This window comes from Paroedura picta, chromosome 4 (assembly GCF_049243985.1).
Source record: "Paroedura picta isolate Pp20150507F chromosome 4, Ppicta_v3.0, whole genome shotgun sequence".
Lineage (NCBI taxonomy): Eukaryota > Metazoa > Chordata > Lepidosauria > Squamata > Gekkonidae > Paroedura > Paroedura picta.
Window position 1 is genome coordinate 111752205 of NC_135372.1, and position 27058 is coordinate 111779262.

The 27058-nt window shown below is 45.0% G+C and overlaps 1 protein-coding gene and 1 long non-coding RNA gene across 5 annotated transcripts in view; one reads left to right on the forward strand and one right to left on the reverse strand.

Moving 5' to 3' along the window:
- Positions 1 to 1619: 1619 nt before the first annotated feature.
- On the reverse strand, positions 1620 to 24952 carry LOC143836164 (uncharacterized). 2 transcript variants are annotated; one of them, XR_013230532.1, is made up of 4 exons: positions 24821 to 24952; positions 20797 to 20888; positions 4505 to 4558; positions 1620 to 2287 (listed from the first exon to the last, which is right to left on the reverse strand). It is a non-coding gene; the product is annotated as an uncharacterized LOC143836164 (long non-coding RNA). The 2 variants fall into 2 exon arrangements; XR_013230533.1 differs by lacking the exons at positions 1620 to 2287; positions 4505 to 4558 and adding an exon at positions 11212 to 11337.
- Positions 9712 to 27058, forward strand: part of LGR6 (leucine rich repeat containing G protein-coupled receptor 6) — a 147107-nt gene continuing 129760 nt past the window's right edge. For 2 of the 3 annotated variants that reach the window (XM_077335083.1, XM_077335084.1), the window contains exon 1: positions 9712 to 10097. In XM_077335083.1, coding sequence (XP_077191198.1) covers positions 9877 to 10097 — 221 coding nt within the window. In that variant the 5' untranslated portion in view covers positions 9712 to 9876. Of the gene's footprint in view, positions 10098 to 24895; positions 25090 to 27058 lie in introns of those variants that run through there. The other variant, XM_077335085.1, reaches the window with a different exon arrangement.

Here is a 27058-nt window from a genome sequence, read left to right on the forward strand (position 1 = left end):
CATGAACCATGACCCAAATCACATTTTCCCAGTTCATACCCATCCCTAATCCTGAGTGGATGGTCCCATCTACTAGCAAGGGCTTTTTCTTCCTTCCCAGAACTATGAATGTGATTTTATATATGAAAATTAGGTTTCTTTATGAATCAGAATGAAGCTAAGGCAGATATCGCAGTCAAGGCTAGAAACAGTTGAGGCCATGTTGACTGTATTCTGGAATGACAACTTGCAAAATAGCCCAGGAAGGAAGAAAATTCAGCCACGAGGACACATTCCAGTTACTATGGAAGCTGCACATCTGTCTAGAACACGTCTATTTCCTTGTAGCTTCTAGGGATGTTTTGCAGACAAAGTAGGTAGGCGGGAGGCTCAATGTTGAGAGTGAGTCTTAGATTTCTGGCTTTGTTGGGTTTCATTCTTGGAGAATGGCTTTAAGAAAAGGAGGCCCTGAAATGCAGATCAAAGCTAGGGAGATCACTCTAAGCTAAGGAACAAAGGGTCCAGATAGTGTCTGGCTCCCAAGAGCATCACAATTAAAGAGAAGGAAAGGAGAGACCAGAAGCAATTGGAATCTACAATGGGAAAGGCACAAGCAACCTGAGCTGGGGGGGGGGGGAATGCTGCCAATAAATGGGAGACACAGTTACAGTCCAAAGGAGCAAGGCAGAATGCAGACTCTCTCTATTTACCTGCAGGGCCATTAGAGTTGCCATTTTTATTACTGGCGCTGCTCTTGTGCTTTTAAGAGCTGTATGATATGCAGAAACTCAGGAGATAAAACTTTCTGCAGCATGAATATATAGTGTGTGAGAGAGAGAGAGAGAAAGAGAGAGGGCGCTTCACTTGCTGGATTTTTGTGTGAAGCTGCTTGTTAAAGGCAGAATTAAAGTTGCCAACCGGAACAGCAAGACTGCTGAATGAACTGCCTCAGCTTTGGTTACCTTATCTTACTACTTTCTGGCCCTTTTGATCCCCTAATGTCTGAGTCTGAATAGTAGAGGAAACCACTACCCCCGCCTTGAGGACTACTATCCCAACCCATTTCGCTCACTATGGAAGTAAGGGATATTGAGCCAAAAAGAAGCCAACCGTAATATCCTCCCTTGATTCTATGAACAGTTGGATGCTTGTTGGGACATGTGCACTGTGCAATCCAGTTTGCACACACATACCCTTAAGTCCTCAGACCACTGTGGACGGGGCTATCCCACATGACAAAATTAATAGTAATGTTTCCGAATTGGTCATAAACATTTTAACCTACTAATAAGATCCAATAAGTGTTTTCCAGACTGTCCCTTGCTTGGTGTCTACTAAAGGTGCAAGGAGATCACAGGCTGGCTGGGCACATTACAAGCTGACTATGCAATAGGGCATAGCTCACAGTACATGGGTTTGCCAGCCTGGCCTTTGATTGCTGTTGTTAAGTCTATCCTACATGAGGACTGGTAGTATATGTTTTTATTTTATTTACAGAGTTTATACTTAGCCTTTCTGTCTTCATCAAGACCACCAAAATGGTGAACAGATTAAAAACATGCATCATAAAAGCACGTCTTAAAAACCAAATAGAACACTAAGTCAAATAATTAAATAAAATTCAATGCAAGACAATGCTATGTGTATATATAAAATACACGTACCATAAAATACACAAGAGCTGACAGGGTGGAGGCTTCCTCCATGCCTAGAGTGGACTAGCGGCCTAAGAGACATTTAGGGAAGGTCAGCAAAAGGTGATTAGCTCACCTAGCAACTTGATAGTCATTAGATTTTGTACTCAAGAATACTTGCATTTGCTGATGGAATTATCTCTATAGACCAAGGTGGGTGCCTGGCTTTGCAAGCCCCTGTGACAATGGATAGGCATCAGTGAATCAGTATTCCATCTAAGATTCTGGTTACTCATTGGTGTAGCCTGAAAAGAGCCTTGACCTAACTTTCTCCAAAGCAAGCCAGTGTTAGCTCCTAACATGGCTGCAACACCGGGAGAGATTTCTCTCTCTCCTAAATTGTGTCCCTCCCCCGGTGAGCTTTGCAAAGGTGTCAAAAGAGTTCAGTTTTTTAAAGACAGGGAAAGTGACTTCCAAAGTTGTACATCTTAGAAATACTCTTTCAAATTGTAGCCACTTAACACCTCATCCATTTCATTGCACTAAAAGTTGAATTCCTATGAGACCTTGTAAGAACTGTCTGCACACCCACCAAGTTTCTCCCTTGAAAAAGCTGCAAGCGAAATGTTGGGAAAAGAGGCGCTGTGTGCTGAGGATGTTCCATGCTCAGGTCTCTGTGGAGGAAATTGAAAACATAAATGTTATACAATCCTATGTATACTATATGCTGTTCTTAAAAATCGGGGAGGGAGACATTTAAGAAGTTTTGCTAAGTCTTTTGATTTAGAGCATTCCCCTTTAAACAGCATACTTTTTTAGGGTACCAATTTTGGCTTTCCCTGCTGTTTCCCTATAGTTTTGTTTTTGCCTTCACCTTATTTAAAGCCATTCCACTTTACCATTTTAATTATTGATTCTGAAAATTTGAATCACAGATTTTAGTGAGCACAGGAGAGAAGTGTCTTTGTGACACACTTGTTCAGCAAATAGCACATCCAGTTCCTCATGGAAATGCAAAAAATCAGTGGTCTGAATTCCAAAATTCCAAAACGTCCCCCGTTTTAAAGACCAAAAACTAGTACCAGCATGAGTGGTAACACCTCACCATCCCTCTAGCAGGGGTGGCCAAACTGTGGCTCTCCAGCTTTCCATGGACTACAATTACCATGAGCTCTTGCCAACAGTGCTGATAGGGGCTGCTGGTAATTGTAGTCCATGGAAAGCTGGAGAGTCACAGTTTGGCCAACCTTGCTTTAAAGAGTTTTTAAATCTTAGGAGGAAAAATATGTTTTCCCAAGTATTGCCAATGAGGATTCTCTAGAGGCTGGAATAAAGTGTCATAACCCTTTAACAGAGGTTTAATGCAAGGTTATTTACTAAGCAACCTCCATGCTATGAAAAGCGTCGGCCATCCATTTACACACATTGTGCCTCTATTAAAGGAACAGGACATTTTTTTCTCCAGGCAGTTGGCAACCATATCTGGTTTCCACCTTGTAGGAGATGGCATGCTTTGCCTTTCTTTCATGCTCTAGGGCAGGGGTAGTCAACCTGTGGTCCTCCAGATGTTCATGGACTACAATTCCCATGAGCCCCTGCCAGCAAACGCTGGCAGGGGCTCATGGGAATTGTAGTCCATGAACATCTGGAGGACCACAGGTTGACTACCCCTGGTCTAGGGTTCATTTTTCTCTGCCCGGGAGCCTCACTGAAGCAGCTGTCTTTCACAGTAAGGCAGCTCCTGCCCTGTCCAGCTCTGAAGGGCAGTGATAGAGTGATACTGGCAGGGAATGCATAAGAATTAGTGCGATGTTCATGGTTGCGAAACCAAGCACTTTTATGAGTCACTTGGAAAGGCCCTTATATAGAGAAATATTGCTACAAGGCCACACAAAATTTTGGACAAATTCTGCTTGGGCAGATGAGATCCAGATGTATTTAAGAACTGTTTTACTGTCATCTATTAACTAGGGTGGTTCAAACAGATCTGCTAGCCCAGATCCTCACGGATCATCCATCCTGCACTGTGAAAGCATTCTGGCTCTACAGTTCTTTTTCAGCCCCCCTCCTCTTCATGTCCTGACGTAAACCAAAGTTAGAAGTGGTCTCATTTGCCAGCATGGTGTAGGGTTAAGAGCGGCAGCCTCTAATATAGAGAACTGGGTTTGATTCCCCTCTCCTCCACATGCAACCAGCTGGGTCATCTTGGCCTAGTCGCAGTTTTCTTAGGGATACTTTCACAGAGCAGTTCTTTTAGACCTCTCTCCGCCCCACCTACCTCAAAGGGTGTCTGTTGTGGGGAGAGGAAAGGAAAGGTGTTTGTAACACACTTGAAGACTCCCTCAGATAGTGAAAACTGGAATATAAAAAACAGCTCTTCTCCCTTCTTCATTCATAGAACTTCATTTGCTGCTCGGAGAGAATCGGAGTAGACAGACTAGAGCTTCTAGTCCCAAACTGCATTGTAGGGCAACCAGATACCCACTGGAGTTCACTTTGCCATCACACGACAGCACAGTGATAAGGACTGCAGACAAAATATTGCCATGGAGAGCCTGGGGCCTCATATACAGGACAATACTTCTTGATATGCAAGAGACATCACACTGGAGTAAGCTCATGTTTGGTCTGCATTTACTTGGCTGAGTGCTTTTAGCAGCCGTCATAGCCATGATAATGCTTGGCCTCTATTTCCACAACCCCAAATCAACAAAGTTAGGGAATAGTGCTATATAATAAAACATGTATATAATAAGACATAATAAATCATGTATCTCTGCACTAAATAGGTCTACTTAGATTAAATAAATCTGATTGGGCTCAATTCGAGTTACTCCAAAGCAATACACAGAGAACTAGAAACAATCAAGCTGTAATGCAACATACTGAACCTTGTTCACAACTTGCAGTGAATGCATGAACGGCCTGCGTGCACATCTATGTATCTGTAAGAAAGAGTCAATATGAATTCAAATTACAAATGAAACTAGGGACAAATACTTGGGTAAATGTTCAGTTTCTATTACACATTCAGCTGCACAGGCATTGAGTGAAATATGAGAATGACTCAACACACAATAAGAAAAATCAAGTGTACACTGTACATGCATTGTATGCCCATTGTATGCCCATTCACTCTAACTTGTGAACTCCTGTTTACAGATAATGCAGGAAAATTGCATCTGTCAGGTGAATGCAGTCAAACATCAGCAAGAAGCCGCCTTGCACACAAATGTTATACATTCAACTTCCACATGCATTCACATGCGCTTGAAAAACAGCATTTCTAATTACATGGGCAAAGTCTACACTTTTATAATTAGTATATGCACATGAGTTTTAAACTAATATTAGACTTTTTACATTCAATTGGGGAGGGTGTTATAGGTATAATCCTCCTCGCCCCGTCATGTTGCCTATCTGCAAATGGTATACTATTCTATCATGGCAAGTTTTAAACAATTTAAGGGGAGTATCTCACAAACTAGTATGTATTATCATTTGTGATATAGCAGTAGCTAGTAAAATCCTCCTACAGTACTTCAGGAAGACTTCTATGACTGCCCTGTAAGCTCTGTAACTCCCTGCTTCAAACATGGACATGCAACCTGCTAGAGAGGGAACTGCCCCACAGGAACTGTCCCATCATCAACAGTATCATCTGAAGGAGTAGGCGTTTGGTGTTACGAACATGCCAGTTTCTTGGTGAATCAAAGCATGATGAGATCAGGGATTAGCCCCCTGATTTCCATAGTGCCTTGTCATATGTTCCTAAATGTGAAATATAACATATAAACATATGTCAGTAAAACATATGGCCAAACAATGTTGTTTTTTAAAGAACAAGTAGTTTTAAGATGCCTCATGGAGTCTGGGAAGCAGAGTTTGGCTCAGAAAACTATACATCAGGCTTTCCCAGCCAGCGTTTCGTGAAACCCTGGGGTTTCTTGACGGCCCTGATAAGGTTTCCCAAATGGGTGTGAGTTAATTAATTTTTAATATCTTTTAAATTGTTGAAAATTTATCGGGTGATGTGACCATGCTGACCTGCCCCCCCTCCCAAAAGGGCCAATAATGGGCTTGGAGGGGGGGGGTAAGTATGCACACAGCTATATTCCCAACCATATTCTGCATGATGGGATTTCTCAAAGCCTGGAGAATGTTTCAATGGTTTAAAAAGTTGAGAAAGATTGCTAAAGTGCCTATGCAACTCTACACAGTTATATGTATGGTTTAGTTAATCCAGCTTGGTGTAGTGGTTAGGAGCACTGATTTCTAATCTGTCAAGCTGGGTTTGATTCCCCGCTGCCCCCCACACATATGCAGCCGGCTGGGTGACCCTGGACTCTCCACCCAGCTTGTATGCCCAGGGAAATGCCAATCACCACTTTGGAGTTGGGAGGTGAATTTCCTCCAGGCCAGACTGGCCATGAATTCTGGGGTGTTTTTTTGTTTGAGGGGGAGTTATATGGACATGGAATTGGGATCACTGTGGTGGGTAGGTAGTTGTGATTCTCCTGCTTTCTGTGGAGGTTGGACTAGATGACCCTGGAGGTCCCTTCCAACTCGGATTCTATGTGATATCTTGGCCATATAACAAGGTGCCTGCCATTTGCTGTGATCTGCTCAGGATCTGACACAGTTGCTGTCAGCTACTTTATTGGATTACCATTAGCTCTAGGAACTCTGGATGTCCCTCCAGAAACTGTCCCTCCTCTACATGTAGGTAGACTGAATGCTTTCTCCCCACCCCCCTCCACACACACACACCATGGAAACCGCTGTTCCCACTTTCTTCTTTGGGCACTTGTTGTGAATGTTGTTGCTCACATTCTTGTGGCTTGGCTAGAAGCTCTCCATTCTGTGTCCCAAGTGCACAGCATAGAAGCACTGGCTCCTTTCTATGCTATTTTAGGGCTTCTGCCTTCAGGTTCCTCCGAAAGCAGTCAAAGCTTGTTGATAAGCAACACGGATGGAGAGGGGGGAGAGCCAGATGACTGGGGTTTTGTTTATGTACTTGCACTGTGTGTGGTTTTCAGAATGCCACCCGGGAGCCATTGGCTGGACCAAAGAGGGAGGGAAAGACACTCTGAGCCACTGGTCCCAGCGGGGCCATCCAGGGTTTAAATGTTACAGGCAGCCCCATCAGGGACTCTTGGGGCCATTCGGAGATGTAAACACAAACCAAAGAGAGTACAAACACACAGCAGGCCCTCAATTGGCCCAAGATGGCTCAAAAGGTCATTCAGCCAGTGGCCCAAACCACACACATTCCAGGTTCCAGTTTTCATGATGAATCCTCAGTTGCAACAGCAGCATCCTTCTCTGAAACCAAATTAACAGCCAGTGGAAAGTAGGATACGTCCTTCTAGGCCACTCACCTGGCCCTAGGGAGACAATATCAATATATGGCCAAAAAAAAAAAAAATTGGAGGGAGGTTTGGCGGGGGGGGGGAGGCAAGTGAGTAGGATAATAACAGCCACTTGGCACATGAAGCCATAAGGATTAAAGAAGCTCAAAAATGCTGTCCCTCATGAGACCTCAGTGGACATACATAACCTGTATTTTCACAGGGTTATTCCAAGTATTCCGTTCCCTTTTCCCACCTCCACTTCTAACCAAAGAACTCACGATTCTGCAAGCATACACACACATCACATTACTTCAATCCAAATGAGGCTGGAATGGTACAAACACAGCACCAAACTGTGCCTTGGACACAGGAACAAGCCTCGTCCTCACACTCTCATTCCTCTCTTCCCCTCATGCACCTGGGGTCCATCAATGGCTTCCGCCTTCACCCAGACCACAGATGGTCATCCCAGACAGGCCAGCATGCCAGGCTTTCTCACCCTTTTTACCACTGGGGAAGTCATGAAACATTCCTTAGGGCAGTGGTCCCCAACCCCCGGTCCAGAGACTGGTGCCGGTCCGTGGATCAGTTGGTACCAGTCCGCGACTCCTCCTTGTCCTCCTTCCTGGCTGCTGCCTCGGGGGCTGCCCTGCCACTCTGCCGCCGGCTTACCTTTGGTGCTCTTCGTTGGCCGCCTTGGCTGGGGCTCCCCATCAATGTAGCACTGCGCAGCTGCTGCTGGCAGCGCCCCCCAGCGGACGGCGGGAAAGCAAGTGGAGCAGGGACTCAGGTGGCGGCAACGTCCCTTGGCAAAAGACTACCCCCGTCCGGGCCTCAGTAAAATTGTCAAGTGTTGACCGATCCCCGGTGATAAAAAGGTTGGGGACCACTGCCTTAGGGTTCAAGAAACCCCAGAAGTGGTATGATTGTGCAGAATATGGGTGGGAAGCACAGCTGTGTACGAGAACACCTGAAGCCCCTCCCCTTCCCACCCCCTCCAGGCCCATCACTGGCCACTTTGGGTGGGGGGCGGATCAACATGACCATATGTTGTCAGAAGACCCAATAATTTTTTAAAAATATATAAAACATTAACTCCCAACCATTCAGGTAACCCTTCCATGGCTGTCAAGAAACCCCAGGTTGAGAAAGCCTGCAGTAATCCATCATCTGCACTAGCTCTGCAAACAGGGATCAAACTGTGATGTGGAATGGAGCACAAATCATATTTTACAGTTTAGTAAGAAGTTATGGTTTGCTCTGGTGAGGAAGTCATTAATTGATTCTGCACATTCTGCACAAGGGAAAGAGGAAGGGCATGTATGAACACTGGGCTTATTCACATTGCACTGTTTGGGGTCACATGTGAACCAAACAGAGAGAAACAGACCTATCCAATGGCAATACAGTAAATATATTCATAAAAGAAAGAAAAGTGTCAATTTTTGTAGTTTTCCTTATCTGTTTATTCTGTAGGACTTCTGTCAAAACAGAATCCAGGTAATATCCGTTTTCAGTGAGATTCTTTCATCAGTGACAACACCTCTCTGACCTTTCCCTGGACGAGGAAAGCCTAACTAACTTTGTATTAGTCCAAAGGAAATTCCCAAAAAAAAACAAGCCACACAACACCCGTTATCAAGACCAACCAAAATGACACAAGACAATGTGCAAGCTTTTGAGTTCTCCAGAATTCCTAAGCAAGCAATGTTTTAAAAGGGGGAAGAGAGAGCAAGCATTTCCGCGCATCGCTAAAAATAGTGTTATGCCAGCTGAATGGTGTAGTGCTAAATATTATCTTGCCTCCCGGCCATTCCTCACCCTCTTGTCATCTCGCTGTAGTCTGCTGCCTTTTCATGCTTCGCACCTTCCACAAGTGCTGCTAGAAATGGCGGAAGAGAACAATGCGGTTTATATGTGACTCTCTTCTGCCAGCCAATCCCTTTCTTGTTTTTTTAAGGATCCTGCGATGCCCGCCAATTTTTTTAAATTAATAGTTCTCAGCTTAAATGCCTATGCATAGGAGTCTAAACAGAGAACTATTAATGTATCTAATCATAGATGCATAGTGATTTTTGAATGCCACCCCTTATAGAATCACGAGTTTGAGTCTTTTGAACATTAATCTCATTCCTGATTTTGGGGGGTGGGGACTTTAGAGAGGCAAGCTTTGTGTTTTAACTTTTGAGAAAAAATGTTTTTGGCTTTGCCTGCACTGTTGTACACCTATCTGTGATGCATCTAAAGTGTCAGGATCAAGTCCTGTGCCTTCAGACAGAACAACCAAGAGCAACAGAGAACCACATTTGCAGATCAGAACCCACTTCGTTAGATGCACAAGCTGGTTTTCTCATTTGGCAAGTATATATTCCCACACATAGCACATGCACATAGATACACAGTACACACACACACACACACACACACACATTTACACAGTGGTGCCTAAAGGCCATGCGACGACTGGGATAGCACAGGGGATCTGAGGTACGTCAATGTTTTCCCCTGAAAGGCTTTTCATTCCTCTTTTGCTGTGCCAATATCTTTAAAAAAAAAAGTTTTCAAACAAGTTCTTGAGCTATTAACAGGTCTTTTATTTTCTCTCTCTCCCCCCCCCCCCCTTGAATGAAATTCCTGCCAGCTCTCAAGGAGGGAGAGGGAGTGAGGAGAAAGTTTCCTCTAACTCCTCCCATATGAGTCTCTGACTCTCTGCCCTGCCCAGCCCAGCCCAGCCCGTGTGAAACCCAATAACCACGATCATTCAACAATGCCTTCCCTTCACGGGCAGCATCCTTTCTGCACCAAGGAAGAGCACCGGAGAGCGAGAAGGAGCTGTCTTTAAGGAGCCGGCTTGCTTCCCCCGAAGACCAGAGGGAGACAAAGCTGGGGTGGAAGGCTCTCCACACAGCATGCTTGCTGCAGCTGGACAGAGGATGGCCAAGCCATCCCCCTGGTGGCTTTTCCTGTCTTTCTCAGCCACGCTCTGGATGGTGGCTGTGGAGCAAGGTGCTGTGCCTGCCTGCCCGCCCCAGTGCCATTGCGAGGAAGATGGAATCATGCTGTCAGTGGACTGCTCAGAGCTGGCTCTCCCATCTGTCCCCAACAACCTGAGCTCCTTCACAGACTACCTGTAAGTACACAGCTGCCCTCTCCTTTGCTTTGGCTTTCTCCAGCAAGACCGAGCGAGCAAGAGGGAAGCGCAGGTTAGCTGGGACAGCTGGCATTTGGGGGCTATATTTTGCTAAAAAGAAAAAAAAGTTTTCCATGTATAAATTAGGACCAAGAATAACTTTTAAAATTGGAGTCAGGATCAAGGGAGGCAACTTATATTTTATTTCCCAGCACCACCACCTCTAACCCAGTCTCTCTCTCTCTCTCTCTCTCTCTCTCTCACACACACACACACACACACACACACACACACACACTCCCCTTGTGGTCCTCTGGAAAGCCTGTTTATATTGTGATGTTCTGCATGCTTTAGTTCTTGATTGCTACGGATCAGAGAAGACAGAGCTTGTTTGCTGGACTGATTCTGATTGTTTGGGAGCATAATGGAGTATTTATACTGAGTAATTACTGCAAACTGCTATGGGATCCCCTCTTTTCAAACATTTCAAGAGGCAGTGATAACTTAGGGCTTTGCAGGCTCAGGGAATGTCAGGATCCAGTTTGTTCCCAGTGACTTGGAAAGTTAAGTGGACTTTGGGAAACATTTTCCAGCTCTGCCAGCGACAACAAACCTGAAAGGTTAAAGGAAAAAAAAAGGTTTGACATTTGGCTCTCAAGCAGTACCAAAACATTATGTGTTGGTCTCTGTGCCCCCGCCCCAAGAGTTTGCTAGGAGCTTATTTGTCTAGGACGAAGAAACAGCTTGGAAAGTCTGGGGAGCCTCTCAGGACTGGTGCTTTTTCTGTGAATGCGAGAAAAGGCACTTTGTGTATTTATTCACAAAAGGTTTAGAAAGCACGAAACGTGCACGACAGAAGTTGAAGCATGCAAATGATGCTGAAAGTCTTGAGAGGCTCAGGTCACTAAAAGAGTTTTCTTATTCCCACTCAGCAACACTATCCTAGGCAGTATTTCCTAGTGCTTTTAGCAGATGACTTGGCTTAGAGGCTTGACTCTTTAGGGGAAAGTCACTCACTGTGTGTCTCCCCAAAGTGGGGTACTTACTGAGAAGAGGGTACTAATATCCTTCGAGAGAGGATAGGGGGGGGGGGTCCTCCACAGCCTTCTCAGCCCCAAGGTTGTAAGGGTTTCTCCCACACACACACACACACTTCCCCAGAGCCTTTACCCTCCTCAGTGCTGTCTCGGTCTGTCTCAGTGGGAGATCCCTTTGTGTTGCAATGCTGTGTTGACTCCCCCTGGAAAGAGTCAGGGAGGAAAGATACAATTTCAGAAGGATGCTTTCATAGCTGATGGGGAAGCGTGACACACAAGGATTCTGCTAGAATAAGCCATACACACCCATGGTACCCTGAGGATATTGGCCCCACAGAGCGCGTCTCAGAAGAAGGAACATTACATCCAAAGAGGTGCCGCAAATTAGTTTGACTGAATCATCACTTGCACTCAGGAGATGAAGCTTTCCGAGGTGGGTGACACTGAGTTGTGTGTGATCTGCTGTAGGGAGGGTCTGCTGCTGCTGCTTAAAAAGTGCTGTCAAGAGTCACAAGCGACCTCACCACCTCTCCTTTCCCCAGATCCCTTTGCCCTAGACATGACCAAGGACAGTCCTGGGCATAGGAGTCCTCTGGTTGGAGGCCAGACTGCCATGCTTAGCCTCCCATCCCCTTATTTCTCAACTGATTCTGCTGCTCCCCATTTCATGGCTTCTTTGGGATGCTACACAACTGGATGTGGTGGCAGGAGGGTCCAAACTGTGCCAGGAAAGGTGGCAACTGGTAGGTCCAGTGTCTGTGCTGGGCCTGCTGCTGGTTTCAGGAGATGGAAACATAGAACTGGCAGTGACTGAAAAGTCATTGCAACCAACCCTCAGGTGGACTATCCAGGTGTGTGCTCCCAACAGATGAACTTATGCAATCCAGACTATGTAGAACAAGAACACAGAAGGTACACCAAGTAAGCATCTAGGCACAGTCGGTTTTGCCAGTGTGCATAATGTCTAAGGATGCTGACCGTGCAGAAAGGCTCTGGAATCCTGTGGGTCAAGTTTTCTTGGGGGCAGTTAAGAATGGTTAAGCACCTCTTTAGTCCACTTTGGCTTTTCTCCTCCTGAACCATCTTTGCATTCAAAAAATGTTGTTAGGGCCTTTTTATGCATCAGCATGTAATGTGTAGCTTGCCTCTTAGTAATCACACGGCTTGGTAACAGTTCTAGCAAGACTGCCAAGCCCCACACAACATATTCCCAACCGCATGTGCCAAAGAGGCAGAGAATTTGCCTTATTCTTCTGTCTGCTGGAGAATGCAGCAAAAACCCCTCAGTCTCACGTTGGCCATCAGATGCGCTGGAGGGCTGGCAGGACTTTAAGAGATGCAGTGCAACAGAAAGACCTCTCTAGGTGACTGAGAGGCAGCTCACAAATTGTTATGGGGGTAACAGTATTGGGGGGGTACTTGTAAGATATACTTCAGGCTCCACTTCAGCACAATTCTGCCCCCCCCCCACGGATTGCTCCAAATTGCTTTCTAGTCTCTCATTCTGAACAAGGACTCAGAGGATGGATCACACAAGTCAATTTAATTCTTTCCCAAAGGCTTCTTTCCTGCATACAATAACCGAGTTTGGGCATGTGGTGGCGCCATTGACAGGTTTTTGGTGGAAGTCATCCCCCAGATCCCAAACTTTCCTTTTGTATGCAAGGCAACCCCCAGTCCACGCAGGCACTAATTTGGTAGCAGGTTTGTGTCTCTACAAGATGCTATCCCTGGCTATTTCTGTAGCCCAACAGCCCCCACATCCACAAACCTGACATCCAATTCAGCCCAACAATGAGAACTGTCAGCAAATGTATTAAACCCACTATGACGTATCGGCTACGTGCGTTGTGCCACATTGTTCCCCCACATCCCCGAAGGCAAGATGCTCTTCTTCGTAACTATAAAAAATAATTGAAAACAGAGAGCTGAGCATCCACAAAGACATGGCTGACGTGGGCCTATCCAGACTCAAGGCCCGACACCCAGCAATAAGACCTGCACCAATCCTGCAATCACAAAATTTCAATTTAGGGAATGAATGGCTGCAAACACGGATGGAATCCATTGCACCATAAACACCAACGAGAGGGCCACAAAGTTTGAACTGCCACATAAAGTTAATAGAATACAAACAGGCTTTGTCACTTGTGCAGATCTGTTGTTTGAATAGGGCAAAATACCAGATCCCAAATGGGATTGTGGTACAGCCCACCAAACTTCCATCTGTCACAGGAATGTGAGTGGCATGCTTTCCAGGGAGATGTGACAGAGCTCTTTGTACTCTTCTCAGCTGTGCTTGTGTGGATTGAAAACTTAGATATTAGTATTCAGGGGGGATTTCCCAATCTGTCTGTCTATCCATTGACTACATATTTTATATTATTATATGATTATTTGTAGCCCTCCTATCCCATACAATGGCTCCTGGCAGGTAACATCATAAAACTCCACAGGAAAATCCCCTAAAAAATCACAGTCTAAATGGTACCTTCCTGAGAGCAAAATATAGATACAAGTCCCTCCCTCCAGACCACTCAACAGACTTCCTCCATATTGTGCCTCAGGAGGTCAAATAAGGTAAGCCGATGTGCTGGCTACCTACCTCGGGGAGGGTCCCGCTGATCTTAATTGCCCTGGCCTCAACCAAAGCCCTGACAGAAGAGCTCTGTCTTGCAGGCCCTGCGGAACTCTGCCATGTGATAAATCATCTGTAGTAATAGGCCATCCTTCCCGAGCCCATACTCCCAACATGCTTTGCTTCCCCAATGCTGGGGATGAGCTGGCTGGGGCTGCAAGTCTGACCTGCATTAACAACAAGACCCCCTTGGCAGTTTACAAAAGAAGAATCTCAAGGACAAGTAGACCAGACAGTGTGCAAAACAACAATATAAATACAATGGCTTCAATCCAGTAGAAGGGCCCTTGTGCAAGTAGAAGTGTGAAAAAACTGCATATCATCCTCTTGAACAAAGTAAAATATCATGTAACACAAGTCAATTTCTCATTTGCACAAGACGCTGCACAAGTAATTTCTGGACATTATCAGATATAGGGAGGAAAGCCCACAAGATCCTGCACACAAGGGACTCAGGCAATTTATATTTCTCCTCTGCTCATACATGGAGGAATCCAGTACTATGAAAAGTGGCCAGCTACATACTCCCTACATTGTGGGGGGAGACCTGCAAACTCAAACCTGAAAAATGCCATGCAACTGCACCTGATGCTATTCTCTTGAATTTTGCAAATGGCTTCAAGATTTGGCATTGGTTTCTGGAATTTCACAACCTGCCTGCAAATGTAAAACCCATGTGCTACTGTTTATCACTGTCAAGCTGCTTCTACCAAACATAAATGCTGATGCAAGTAGCACAGCCTAGTCCCTTCCCAAAGACGAGTCTTTGGCGCTTGACTTGCTTCTGCTGTCCAGCACTGAGGTGAGGAACAGACTGGAATGGAACTATGACAAGAATCTGGCACAATAAACCAAAGGGAAGCCACAGTTGCTTTCTCTTGCTTTGGATGTGCAGTGGGATTGCGCAGAAGAGAGCAAAATCCATTCTTTCACAGTGAGAGGCAGAAATATGAATGCCACATTCAAGTGATACTGCCTTCACCAGCTGGTTTTAACTTCTAGACTGGAGGACAGCAACACTCGACAACACAATTACAGAGTTACATGCCTACAGCACAATTATGGAGATACATGTCCACTATCTACCACCTTACTGGAGCAGGAGATGCTTCAGTAGGCCTTTGGATCTGCAGGGATCACCCATTCAGAAACAGGTGCCTCCATCATAGGAAGATACTTGGCTGGAAATCTCACAATATTCTGCAGTTCCTCCATGGCAGCCATAGTTACTGCTCCTAACTTGGAAGTCATTTTGTGGTGGTGACTTCTAAAGTCCCATAGAATTCCAAAACTTTCCACAGGTTCAGCAAAACTGAGGACCCCGATCTACTGGATGAGACATACCTACTCATGCTCATGGCTTCTTCTGTTTCAACCAGTTTACAAATTCTTATACAAACAGGAACCAAGAGTTTAGCAAAATGTGTCCTTCCAGTGTTTTCATTGAGGCTGCAGTTCTGTGCACCCTTATCAAGGCATGAATCCCATGAGTGGGGATATATAGAAAACTAAACACATTTACAGGAAGACAGCTCAATTCAATTCTGTGTAACTAATTTCTGAGTAAACATGTAGGATCATGCTTTTACATCAAATTCAAATGGCAGCATTAGCAGAGGTTGGCTTTAACACTGTGGTACTGAACGCAAAATTGAGATAGTCATGGAACTCCAGGGTATTTGCACCTGGGGGGGGGCGGGATAGAGATGATCCTCTGCTGGGGCCTGCTGACAGCCAAGGCCACTACCGTATTTCTGACCCCCCCCATAGGGCAGCTGTGCTTTGCCCCGTTGCCAGGTATACTTTAGCAGTTTGTTCCACACGTGGGGGTCTAGTCCTGCCACTGAACACATGATGATGACCGGGCCTCCCTCCCTCCCCCATGGATCACCTGGTGGCCATCAGCCATAGGTGGCTGTTGCCTCATTGGGGGGGGGGGGTAGTGATTTCTGGTTATACTGGTTGCTGTGTGTCCTGTGTGTGCAATGCCTCTCCAACCATCAGATTTATTTATTTTTTTATTTAGATTTTTATACCGCCCTTCCCTATGGCTCTGGGTGGTTTACATAAAACATTTTAGAACATTTACATAGAACACAGATGATCCAGCAGCCTTTGCCTGCTGCTGCCTGGGGGTGGTGCAGCTTGCCATTGATTTCTGGCTTGAATCCCCAGCATCACCCCCCCCCCATGCATTGCCTGGTGATCTTGGTTAAAGGTGGCCATTGCCACATGGGCATCTCCAGTTTACTGAGCTTTGCTTAGCCTGAGTCCCACCATGCACCTGGCCTTGGGCCTGGGACACTACCTCACCCCACTTCTGCAGGCAGGGTTATTTTTTTTTGTTCAGTTACTCTTCCCAGTCATAGTGGTTCAGGGCCGGGGAGAGGGGGAGCTTGCAACACCTAGCCTCAATACTGCCAGCCTGAGTAGTACACAATACAGACTTTCATAGAATCATAGAGCTGGATGGGGGGTGGTGGTGGGAGAACTCTGTGGATGGCCTCTCCCTCCTCCCAGGACCTGGAAAGGCTGCAGGACCTGGAGGCCACTCGGAAGGGAGCTCCTCGGCAGGGGGCAGTTCTCACTAGGGTTGTGCACGGCAGCGTCCAAATCGGCCATTCCAGGTGGACACAGCCAGAGCCATGCCGCGGGGGGAGGAGGGGAGGCGTGGGCGCCAGTGTGTGAGATGGCATACACACATAGGCATGTAGCTCTGTGCCTGCTTGTGTGCATCAAGTTGTGTGCCCGCACCCCCGCACCCGCTTGTGTGCCCGCACCCCCCCCCCCCGCAGTACGGTGCTGGCTGCATCAGCCTGGAACGGCTGATTTGGATGCCGCTGTGCACAACCCTAGTCACACAGCAGGGACCTGCAGCCTCTGAGCCTCAGAGGGAAGTTGAAGGGGGCGTGGTGGTTAGGGGTGGGGGATGGGAGGCAACTGGCTGGCTGCTGGACAGACAGGCAAGCCAGTTGGAGGAGGAGGAATTCAGGGGCAGGACAGCCACCCTGAGTGCATGTTAAGCACTGAGTAGCACTAAAGCCATGAGACATGCTCCTCCTCCAAGGCCTTACCAGAACTATATTATGTTGAACAGATAGCCCTGCTCAACAAAGTCTCATTTATGTCAGATCTGGCCCTCATAACAAATGAGTTCAGCACCTCTGCAAGAGGCCAATGAATTCACTTCCTTCAGGGTGTCTGTCAGATCACTAGCCAGCAGGGGGTTGGACTATATGGCCTGTATGGCCCCTTCCAACTCTATGATTCTATGATTCTAAGTCAGCACTTCACTGTGAAAGTGGCATTGGAACAACATGACATCACCCTTTCCGTACAGTATGCACATTTGTTATTAGAGCTCCCAACCACAGTTGTGAAATTCCCTTCAACAGCCACATCTTGAAGGATCAAGTGCAAGTAATGCCATTATATTGCTAAAGAAAGGTGGTTTCCAGTGTTGTCTTTGTATAGGCTAGTTAATGTGCATTCACCCAGCTTTGCAATTACCAATCAGAAAAATCCAAGGCGGTACCAACAACCTTCCAAGCCATCATGTAAACAGAAACAAAAATCACATGAATTGTGTTATACTGGAACTGGGCCTAATTGTGCTAAATTTGGCAGAGGAATGTTTTCCTGAACAGTTGGCACAATAGGGTACAAGGCTGGTGATGCCATCTAAGATGCATCATTGTACATTTTGTCGCAGAACAGCTATGTCTATCTGCAGTCCATTCATTCATCTAGCATAACTGTTATGCATTACATTTTATCTAGATCAGGAAGACAAGGCCCTTATCTAAGGAGTCTGCATTCTAAATTTTGACTGAAGGAGGACAGCAAAGGAAGGGATGGGAGGTGGAGGCCAGAATAAATTGGGGAAGCACATTAAGGCTTAGTGCCAGTAGCTGTTGCCAAACACTTCATGGGAATAGTAGGTTTTTGGAAGGGAACTGAAGTAAGAAGTAGGTGGCCTTGGAAGCATTTCCTGATGCAAGTAGAAGCAGGAGGGAAAGGATGGGGTTAGGCTTGTGTACCAGGGGCCTGGGGAGGGTCCAGTTATAGCCTCCAAACTTTCAGGGTATCTCCAGGAGGTTCTTCCCTAACCTCTTCCAAATTTTACAACGATTGGACCACAGAGTCAATGTCCCTGAGTTCCAAAAAAGGGTGCCCCCATTCGCTCCATTCTACCCAGTGGGACAGACTTTAGCGTCATGGGCAGAGAGGTGCTAGTACCAGCCCCTTTGTGGAGTTCTGCAGGGTACAGTTCTCTCTCCCACCTTATTTAACATCTTTATGCACCCTCTAGCCCAGTTAGTCTGAGGGTTTGGCCTGGGATGCCTCCAGTATGCTGATGACACCCAGCCCCCACTTATATACATATGTACAGGAGGTTGAATCGCCCTAGGCCGAGCCTGATTGGCTTAGCGGTGCTTGATTGATTCAAACTCATTGGGCCCCGCGGGTGGGTACCCAACAGCTCATTGGTTGTTCTTCGGGGCTGCTTGGATCCTGCTCCAGACCCCAAGCTCAGCCCTCTGCTGCCTCGCATGCACAACAATAAGTAAATAAAATTTATCCAGAAAAATTTGCTGTGAGGAAAGAGAAACTGATGTGAAAACAAAGACTTATTATAGTCATTTCCTTTAAGGGAGAAACAAGTTTGAATGTAGGATATTTAAATCCAGTCTGACAGTTTAGGAAATTTGATCTCATCCCTATCACTCCCAGGTACCCCATCTAACACTGAAAAGTTACATCATCGAATGTTGCAATATCTGACTATATAATTTTTACATTCACAAATAGAGGTTTGCAAAATCATCAGTGGAAGTAATTATATTTCATCCAGTGATGTAGTAGATAACCAAGAGGCCTACGCAGATGCAGGAGATATAATAATGCAGAAGTAGACAATTTAATTCTATATTCCCTAATTAATGGAGTGCCTAAGAAAAATTCAAGTCCTCATTTAATCAGGAGGAAAGAGGCAGGGCAGAGATTAAAGCGGTGCTGGATCATATCATTTAGTCTGTACCATGCTGTATGGTTTCCTTGGGAACTTTATCTTATGTTTTCCTAGTGATTTCTTAATTTTAACATCCTTCAAAACGAGTGAAGGGCTATGAAGCCACAAAGTTTATAGACTTAAAACACCAAATATATAAAACCCCACTTTTAGTGAAGCTAACAGACTTTTTAAAACAAATTGTAACATGATGGTATACCACATGATGGTATATCCATGAAAAAGTAATTTCTTTATCATTATACAGCAAGTTCTTTTTTATTTAATTTTTGCCCCTATATTTTTCCTTCAGGAGATACTGCAGGGCATAAAAGTCAGAAGGGTTGTGAAGATTAAGATCAGGAAAGGTGGTGGGAAGGGATTAGGCTATTAACTGTGGGACTCACAGACAGTACATGTAATAAAAACTATTAAGACAGAAGGCTTTACACTGAGATTAGATAGCCTCATGGATGCGAGTTGCATCAATGGCTCCTAGCCATTATAATTAAAGAGAATTTCCACATTCAGAAGCGATAATCCACAGACTATCAGTGCTAGAATAAAAAATCAAGAAGAGCCTTGGTCTCTATGCTCTGTTTGCTGATCTTTCCGGACAGTTGGTTGGCCACTGTGAGACAGGATGATGGCCTAAGTGGGTCACTGATCCAATACAACACTTCTTCTGCAATCAATGCTTTAATGACAAGATTCCAGAGTTACACCTGGAAGCACTTCTTCCAACCTAAACTGGGACTTATTTTTAATCATTCTTTTCAAACATGCCAGAGGTTCTCTATTCATGGAATAGCCTCTGTCAGACTCCTGCATCTCCCTCCAAATCAGGGATTAGAGCTAAAAGATTGTTGTTTCTGAGCTTCTCTTTACAAAAAACAAAAAAGAAAGAAAAGAATAAGAAGGGCTACTTTGTAAAAAGCCAAAGGGTTGAGTGGGCATGATATCCTGGCTGTCTTCAACTCTCACTACCCAAAAATAACTGAAATAAATTTGAGCCAAGGATAATCCCTTAGTTTAATGTCAAGACTGCAAACCAGTGAAATAGGTACTTGGTGTGAGACAATATACTGAATTGGATGGACCACAGGTCTGATCCAGCAGAGCTATTCTTATGTGCAAAATGTTTTGCCCTTTCTGAACAGTACCACACACATGGATCTACCTGGTATTATGGAATGAGTTTAACAGTTGCACACAGAATCATCACCTTGTGGAAACAACCTGGGAAGACCCAGGTGGTCAGTGTTTCTCCTGAAACAGGGAATGGCTTCCTGATAAGTTCCTTGCTTAGTTCACACACAAGCAAAGTCTTGCAGCTCCTCAGGGCCTTCCTCCCTTTGGAGAAAAAACTTATGCATCTGCCCAGGGCATGGCAAGGCCCATGCCCTTAGATTTGCACCAAAGGAGCTCTAACTCGCGATTATAGGAATTTAAGACTTGCTTTGAAAGTTCTTTATTCTGGCAAGACTTGGGATGTCAGAGGGTGAATGGGGAGAGTCATAAAGCAGCTTACTCACTATCACTCACATAGCTTCCCCATGCATGCAGCTTTCCCTGATGCACCTGCTTAGGGGTTCAAGGAGCAGCTAAAAAGAATAGCTTCACGTTTCCAATGTGGTTTCAGTTTGAAATGTTTAGTCTTTCCAGCCCCTTTTGAGTAAAGTTAAACAGGCAATTGGCTCTTTCATTTCAACATAAATACCAATTTCAAAGTGAGTGGGTTAGAGACAGTGTGAAACTCAGGACAATTCCAAGTTCATTGCTTTTGGCTGACCTGGAGACAACCTTTTAGAGATGCACCCAACAGGAAACAGCGGTACATCTCACAAGTGGCTCCCTAACATGCTTATCAAATTTCATCCCCAAGACTATACAGATTCAACATTAAATTCTTGCTAGACGTAATGACTGTGTGATCTTTGTGTTAGATGTCAAACAAAATTCAGGCAGCGGAGACTGGAAGCAGTAAGTGGGAAGATACTGCCAAATCCTTACCTGCTTGCATCATTCAGCAGGACTTGCCTTCCCCAACCACTTTTCTTCCAGAAGGATTTACCTCCAGTCTTGATGTCTTGCCAGAAAGCCATCTGAAAGGAGTTTCAAATGGGGGAAAAACACACATACAGGTGGGTTCAGCATCCCACTCCTACCTGCTTCTTTCCTCAGCCAACATCTGTTACCTGAAAAGCACACTAGATGTGACATCAGAAGATCCAGAAATCTTGTGGTTTTCCTTTTAAATAAAGAGTCATTGCTGAGGCTCCTGATATGGACCACAGAGCTTAACACCTTCCCCATTTTCCTGACCTCAGCCAGAACCCCATTTCCTAGTTGCCCCACTTGAAGGCATATGCACAGATCACCTGATGTGATTTCTGGTTTGACTCTAATTAGATCATTTTACTGATAATCTCAGGGACTGAACCTGGAACCTTCTGCATTGAGGGTGAAGAAATCTACCTACTTGCCTATCTGCTTATTAAATTTCCTTAATAATCTCCTTTACACTACTACTGAATGTGCATATTTAATGAACACATTATCTTATATGTGCAGCTTCAGAGCAGCTAAGAGGCTACCATGGACAATCATGAGGGGAAACCTGGCATAAAATGAGAGTGTAGCAACATCTTTTTGCAGCAAGCACACTTTTTTGGGGGGGAGGGGGGGAGAAGTAGAACCCATAAAATGGACAGAGCCAACTCCTTCTGTCTGCATTCCCCTCCCCTTCCCACTCACTCCAGGCCAATCATTGGCTATAAATGTTTAACAAATCTAAAATATATATTAAAATTAATTAACTCTCAGCCATTCAGGAGACTCTTCCAGGGCCATCAAGAAACCCTGGTTGGCCAGCTCTGTTCTGCTGCTATTCCTTTGTTACATGGATGGCTAATTTTAGGGACTTCCTTTCTCCCAGCAGCATCTCCATCTCCATCCTCTAAGGAGGTAGTATGTGCTCTTTGTCTATCCTAGTAAGAATACCCATGTCCTTTTTCCTACCATCTTATGGATTTCTAAATAACATCTTTTCCTTGATTAAAGCTACAATCTGTATGTTGGCATTCTCCCCTGAGCATGCACACAGTCTAGCAACACCAGTCTCCATCTGGGATCCCCCAGAACTTCAGCTCATTTTCAGACCAGAGAGATAAGTTTTCCTGGAAAAAAATGTTTTAGAGGGTGGCCTTTATGGCATCATATTGTATTGAGGTCCCTATTCTCCCCAGGCTCCATCCCCAAATATGAAAGATTTCCCAGCTGGATCTGGTAAGCTTACCCCCCTGCCCCATCCCCCAACAGTGGCCAAAGGGGACCTGGCAATCCTACTGTCAGTTCAAGCTAACCATGTCAATGCACTAACAAACTGACCCCTCCCCCCTTTTTTGTACGCAGTGGCAGGAACAACATAAAGAATATTTGAAGGCATATCATTTAACAGAGGCTAGTTTGGGTTAAGTGGAGTCAGAATTGCAGCACTGTATCAAAAGTAATAAGTAAGTATGTGAATGGCCAGAAAAGGAAAACTTAATGGTATGTTTTTGATACACTGGAGGTGAAAGGAAAAGTAGAAGGAATAGGGAAAACAGTGTAAAATGGAAAAATATCAGTGGAATGTGTTTTGTTCTGGTCTGGGTGCGTGTAAGTGAGTCAAGATGGATACTAAATGGTGGGAGAAGACAGCCAACCTTGCTGTAGTTAAGCATGTTGATGAGGCCTTGGAGAGGAGCTGGACTGTCTGACTTTAAAGGAATGTTAACAGATGTTACATTTAGTGTTTTAGAGAAGGCACTGGCCAGTAAACACACAGATCTAAATAACCACCACACAGAGAAACATACCTATATCATTCCTCCAAAGAGCTCGGAGTTGATAATTCCCCTCCCATTTTATGATGCTGAAGGATAACTTAGAAGGTTCATCAAAGCCTTTCATCAATACAAGAGAATGAGGTGATAAAATGGAATGTACCATTTCATCTGTCTCCTGTCGGTGTCCTTTGTCCGCTGGTGAAGACTTCCTTGTTTCATTGGTATACCCCCCAAAGCAGTTTTTGGCCCTCCATCTAGTACTGGTTAGGTGTTTTTAATTGCTTTTCATATCTTAAGTATTTTAATTGTTTAAATGTTCTAATGTTTTATGTTTGCTATCCTGTGGGCTCTGGTTATGGGAACACAGCATTAAAATGTTTTAAATAAATAAAATAATAAATACGTGAGGAATGAAATGAACTAGAAAAAGACCAGAATGGAATAAAGCTCTGCTATTAAGTCCCATGGTTTGTTTTTATATGACACATGGGTTGGATAGTGAAAGTAGAGCCTCAGAGAGAATCCTTATCCAGAGGCCTATGGCAGCACAGGTAAAGCATGAAAGTAATGTTTGTTCCATGTGTCTTGCAGAGCTCCCAAGAGGTCTAAACTGCTTTGAACTTTTCAAGTACCAAAAAATAAGAGAGAAGTTCCATGTATCCCCCCATGTTGTATGTAAACTGGCCTGAGCCATACGGAAGGGCGATATAGAAATCAAATAAATAAATAAATAATAAGTTGAAAAAAATTATCAAATGCTCTCCTACCCCAAAAGCCTGATAAGGAAGAGTCTAAAATTTGAGACCGGTTTTGAGCGAAACAGTTCTCCTGCTTTCCATGACTGGTCCAACCTTCAACCAGGGTCTTGAAGAATTCCCACAATTACAACTGATCTCCAGACTACAAAGATCAGTTTCCCTACAGAAAGTGGCCACTTTGGAAGGTGGACACTGCGGCATTACCCCCTTCTGAGGTTCTCCCCTTCCCATACTATACCCCTTAAATCCCTAGGCATTTTCCAGTTGTGTTTACTGTTGTGTTTGTGGTTCTGCTGAGGACCAAGTCTGAGATCTAAGGCTGGATTGAAATGGGCAATGTAATTGACCAATGCACTACTAGATCCTGTCTGTGGGATCCAGTCAGTTTAAACCAAAACTGACCAATATTGTGCACTGGCTGGAAGATCCATTGTTCATGATTGTATATAATTTGCGGTTTTTCAGTGGTTTCTCAGTTCAGTTTTGCCTCTTGTACCACTGTGCTGAGATCCTAATAAAAAGCTGATTGAACTCCCAGTGGTTCTCTTTTCCTTCGAACCCATGAATAGAACAGACACTGCCTTCATGGATAGAAATTTCAGTTAGTGATCACAGACAATATGTCTTCAGTGAATATGGCAAATCTTTCCAAGGGCTAGCTCAGAAAGGGACCATCTCCACATCTTGTGACAGTGAATTCTATTCTGCGTTCCGTACTGTATTTTGTGAAATCTGTCAATTTTATAAATTTTGAGTCCAGGGGCACCTTTAAGACCAACAAAGTTTTATTCAAGGTATGAGCTTCCATGTGCACGCACACTTCCTCTGATAAAATGTCACGGAATGGAAGTAAGCAGTTCATACATACAGGCAAAGTGTGACAGTGCTTATTTCCATTCCATGTCATTAAATCAGGGGAAGTGTGCATGTACACAGAAGCTCAAACTTTGTTGGTCTCAAAAGGTGCCACTGGACTCTAAATTTGTTCTGCTACTTCAGACCAACAGGGCTACCTACTTGAACCTATCTGTCAGTCTTGAGTCTGTTTGTGAGACGGCATTAGGTGGTGGTGAAGTTTTGAAGAGTGGAAAGGGTTCAAATCTTCTTGTGAGAAGCCTCAACCCTGACATCCCCCCCCCTCTAATCTACCTCATAACAAGGCCCCTTTGAGGGCATGAAACCCCTTTGAAAGGTGTCTGAAACCTGTCTGAAAGGCGAAATACAAACACAGAATCCGAGATCCCAGTCCCCCACCCCACCCCTTCGTGGTAATAACACACAGGCGCCTTAACCAGAGCATTACACAGGGAAGCCTTGTCTTCAGGGGGAACTATCCCGCTCCCCCGCGCCTTCACCCCAGCTCCTCTTTGCAGCCGCCTCAACTGCGCTGGAAGGGAGAGCATTTTTCAAAAGAAAGGAGCCCCTGTGGGGGGAGTGAGTCAGACACACCTGTACGTGGGGGAGCCGCTCCTGGAACCTCCTGGCTCCCGGCAGGAGCCGCCGCAGGTCCCACTACAAAGGGACCCCGGGGAGCCTGACTCGTTTCCAACCGAGAAGGTTCCCCCCGGGCGGGCAATTAATAACACTCCCCCACGTTCAAAGGCAAGGCGAGGCTGAGGCGCGGCAGCATCTTGTCAGGGCCCGGCCCGCCGCTGCGAGAGAGGACTGCCTGCAGGGGAGGGGAAACCGACAGGAAAGGCCTCCCGGTGCTGACTCAGGTAGGCGGGAAGGAGAGCGAGGGATGGGCGCGGGAGGTGGACGAAGCCCGAGCTAGGGCTATGCCTCTTAGGAGACGCGGGCTCTTGCACCGCCGTGGCTCGTAATGGCCGCGGATTGGTTGTCGTCTGGGAACTGGACTCATAACTACTTGGAAAGTATGGAGGGATTTTCTCAGCTTTTTTGAAAAAAGGGTTATGCTGGTCCACAATTAGTAATTCCGGGCTATTTGGTTAGGGCCACTGAAAAACCACAACGCTTTTGTGCTTGCCAGAATTTTTCATTCAGATTAGTAAAGGGGGGGGGGGGGATGTTACTGGCCATCAGTTCTGGTGAGTTCCTAAGCCTTCAGATGTAATGAAAAAGACATTTTTATTCACAGCATTAAAGCCACAAACAATAACATGTATTACATTTTTCAGACATCTATGAAATCTGCACTAACTGCTACTAACCTGCCACACCATTGCATTTTAAAATGGTTCATTGTGCTAAGCAAGCGTTTTCTCTCTCCTGCTTGCTCACTAATGTGTAATTACATGGATTCCATTAAAGATATTGGGTTTTACTATCTTCATTTGTACCTCATCTTTATCCCCAATGGAGACCCAAAGCAACTTACATTGTTTGTTTACTTATTGGATTTCTATTCTGCTGCTCCTGGTATAGCTGACTCACAGCCACAAAAAACAACACAATCAATAAAAACAATTCCAATAAAACATCATTTACAGTAAACAATATGGCATCGATAACTTATATTAATACAGTCTTTCTCAACTTTTTTACCATCGAGAAACCCCCAAAACATTCATCAGGCTTCGGGAGACCCCAGAAGTGGAGTGATCATGCAGAATATGATTGGGAAGCGTAGCTGTTTACAGGCCCACCATTGGCCACTTTGGGAGGGGTGGGCAAGTCAACATGACCCTATATGGGGATTTTTTATATGTCACCTTCCTTGAGTCCAAGGAGGAAGGTGGGCTATAAATTTAATAAATAAATAAATATCACCCAGTAAATGTTTAACAAATGTTTAAAATATATACAAAATTAATTAACTCCCACACATTCAAGAAACCCTTCTTGAGCCTCCAAGAAACCCCAGGGGTTCTCAAAACCCTCGTTGAGAAAGAAATATAAATAGTCTCCATTCTATTCTCACAACAACTCTGTGAGGTAGGTTAGTCTGCCAGAGTATGACTGGCCCAAGATCATCCAGAAATCTTCCATGACACAGGTGAGAATCCAAAACCAGGGCTCCCAGATATTAGTCAGATAAAACAAACAGGTTAAAAAAAAATCCAAGCGATCAAGTCTACTTTCCATTTGAAAAATATGTGGTTGGATGTAGCAAATATAAAAAAGGACTGCCCCATGCTGTGAAGACTCAGCTGCCCATTATCACACATTAGACTTCATTTAAAATGACAGGGCATTTTTCTCCAAGCCAGTTGGCAACTCTGATAACTGGAGATGCCAAAGATTAAACCTGGAGTCTTCCGTATGTTTGCCTATGCTCAGCCATTGAACTCCACCCCATAAGGCATGCTGACAAAGCATGACAACCCCAGCACAGTTTTTACCTGCCCTGGCCATCTTGATCGAACTTCACTTGGCCATGTCAGCAAAGCAGTTCAGGATGAGTAAATGAAGTTTGGACCTGGGGGATATAAATACAGAAGACAGGCCAGTGGAGGAGGCTTCTGGTACTGTACCTTGTACTTAGGTAGAGCATATGTAAGGCTCCAGGGTCATATACCTTTAATAGAGATTTCATAGACCCTGGAGCGTTACATATGTTATTTACCAGGTGACATTCTCTATCTCTAAGCTTCAACTGCCAATTTCCACACATTAGTTGAAGGGACAGGACATTTCCCTTCAGGCCTGTTGTCAGCCACACCAGTTAAAATTATTAGGTAGTACATGATCTATAAGAGCCTCATGTGGCGCAGAGTGGTAAGGCAG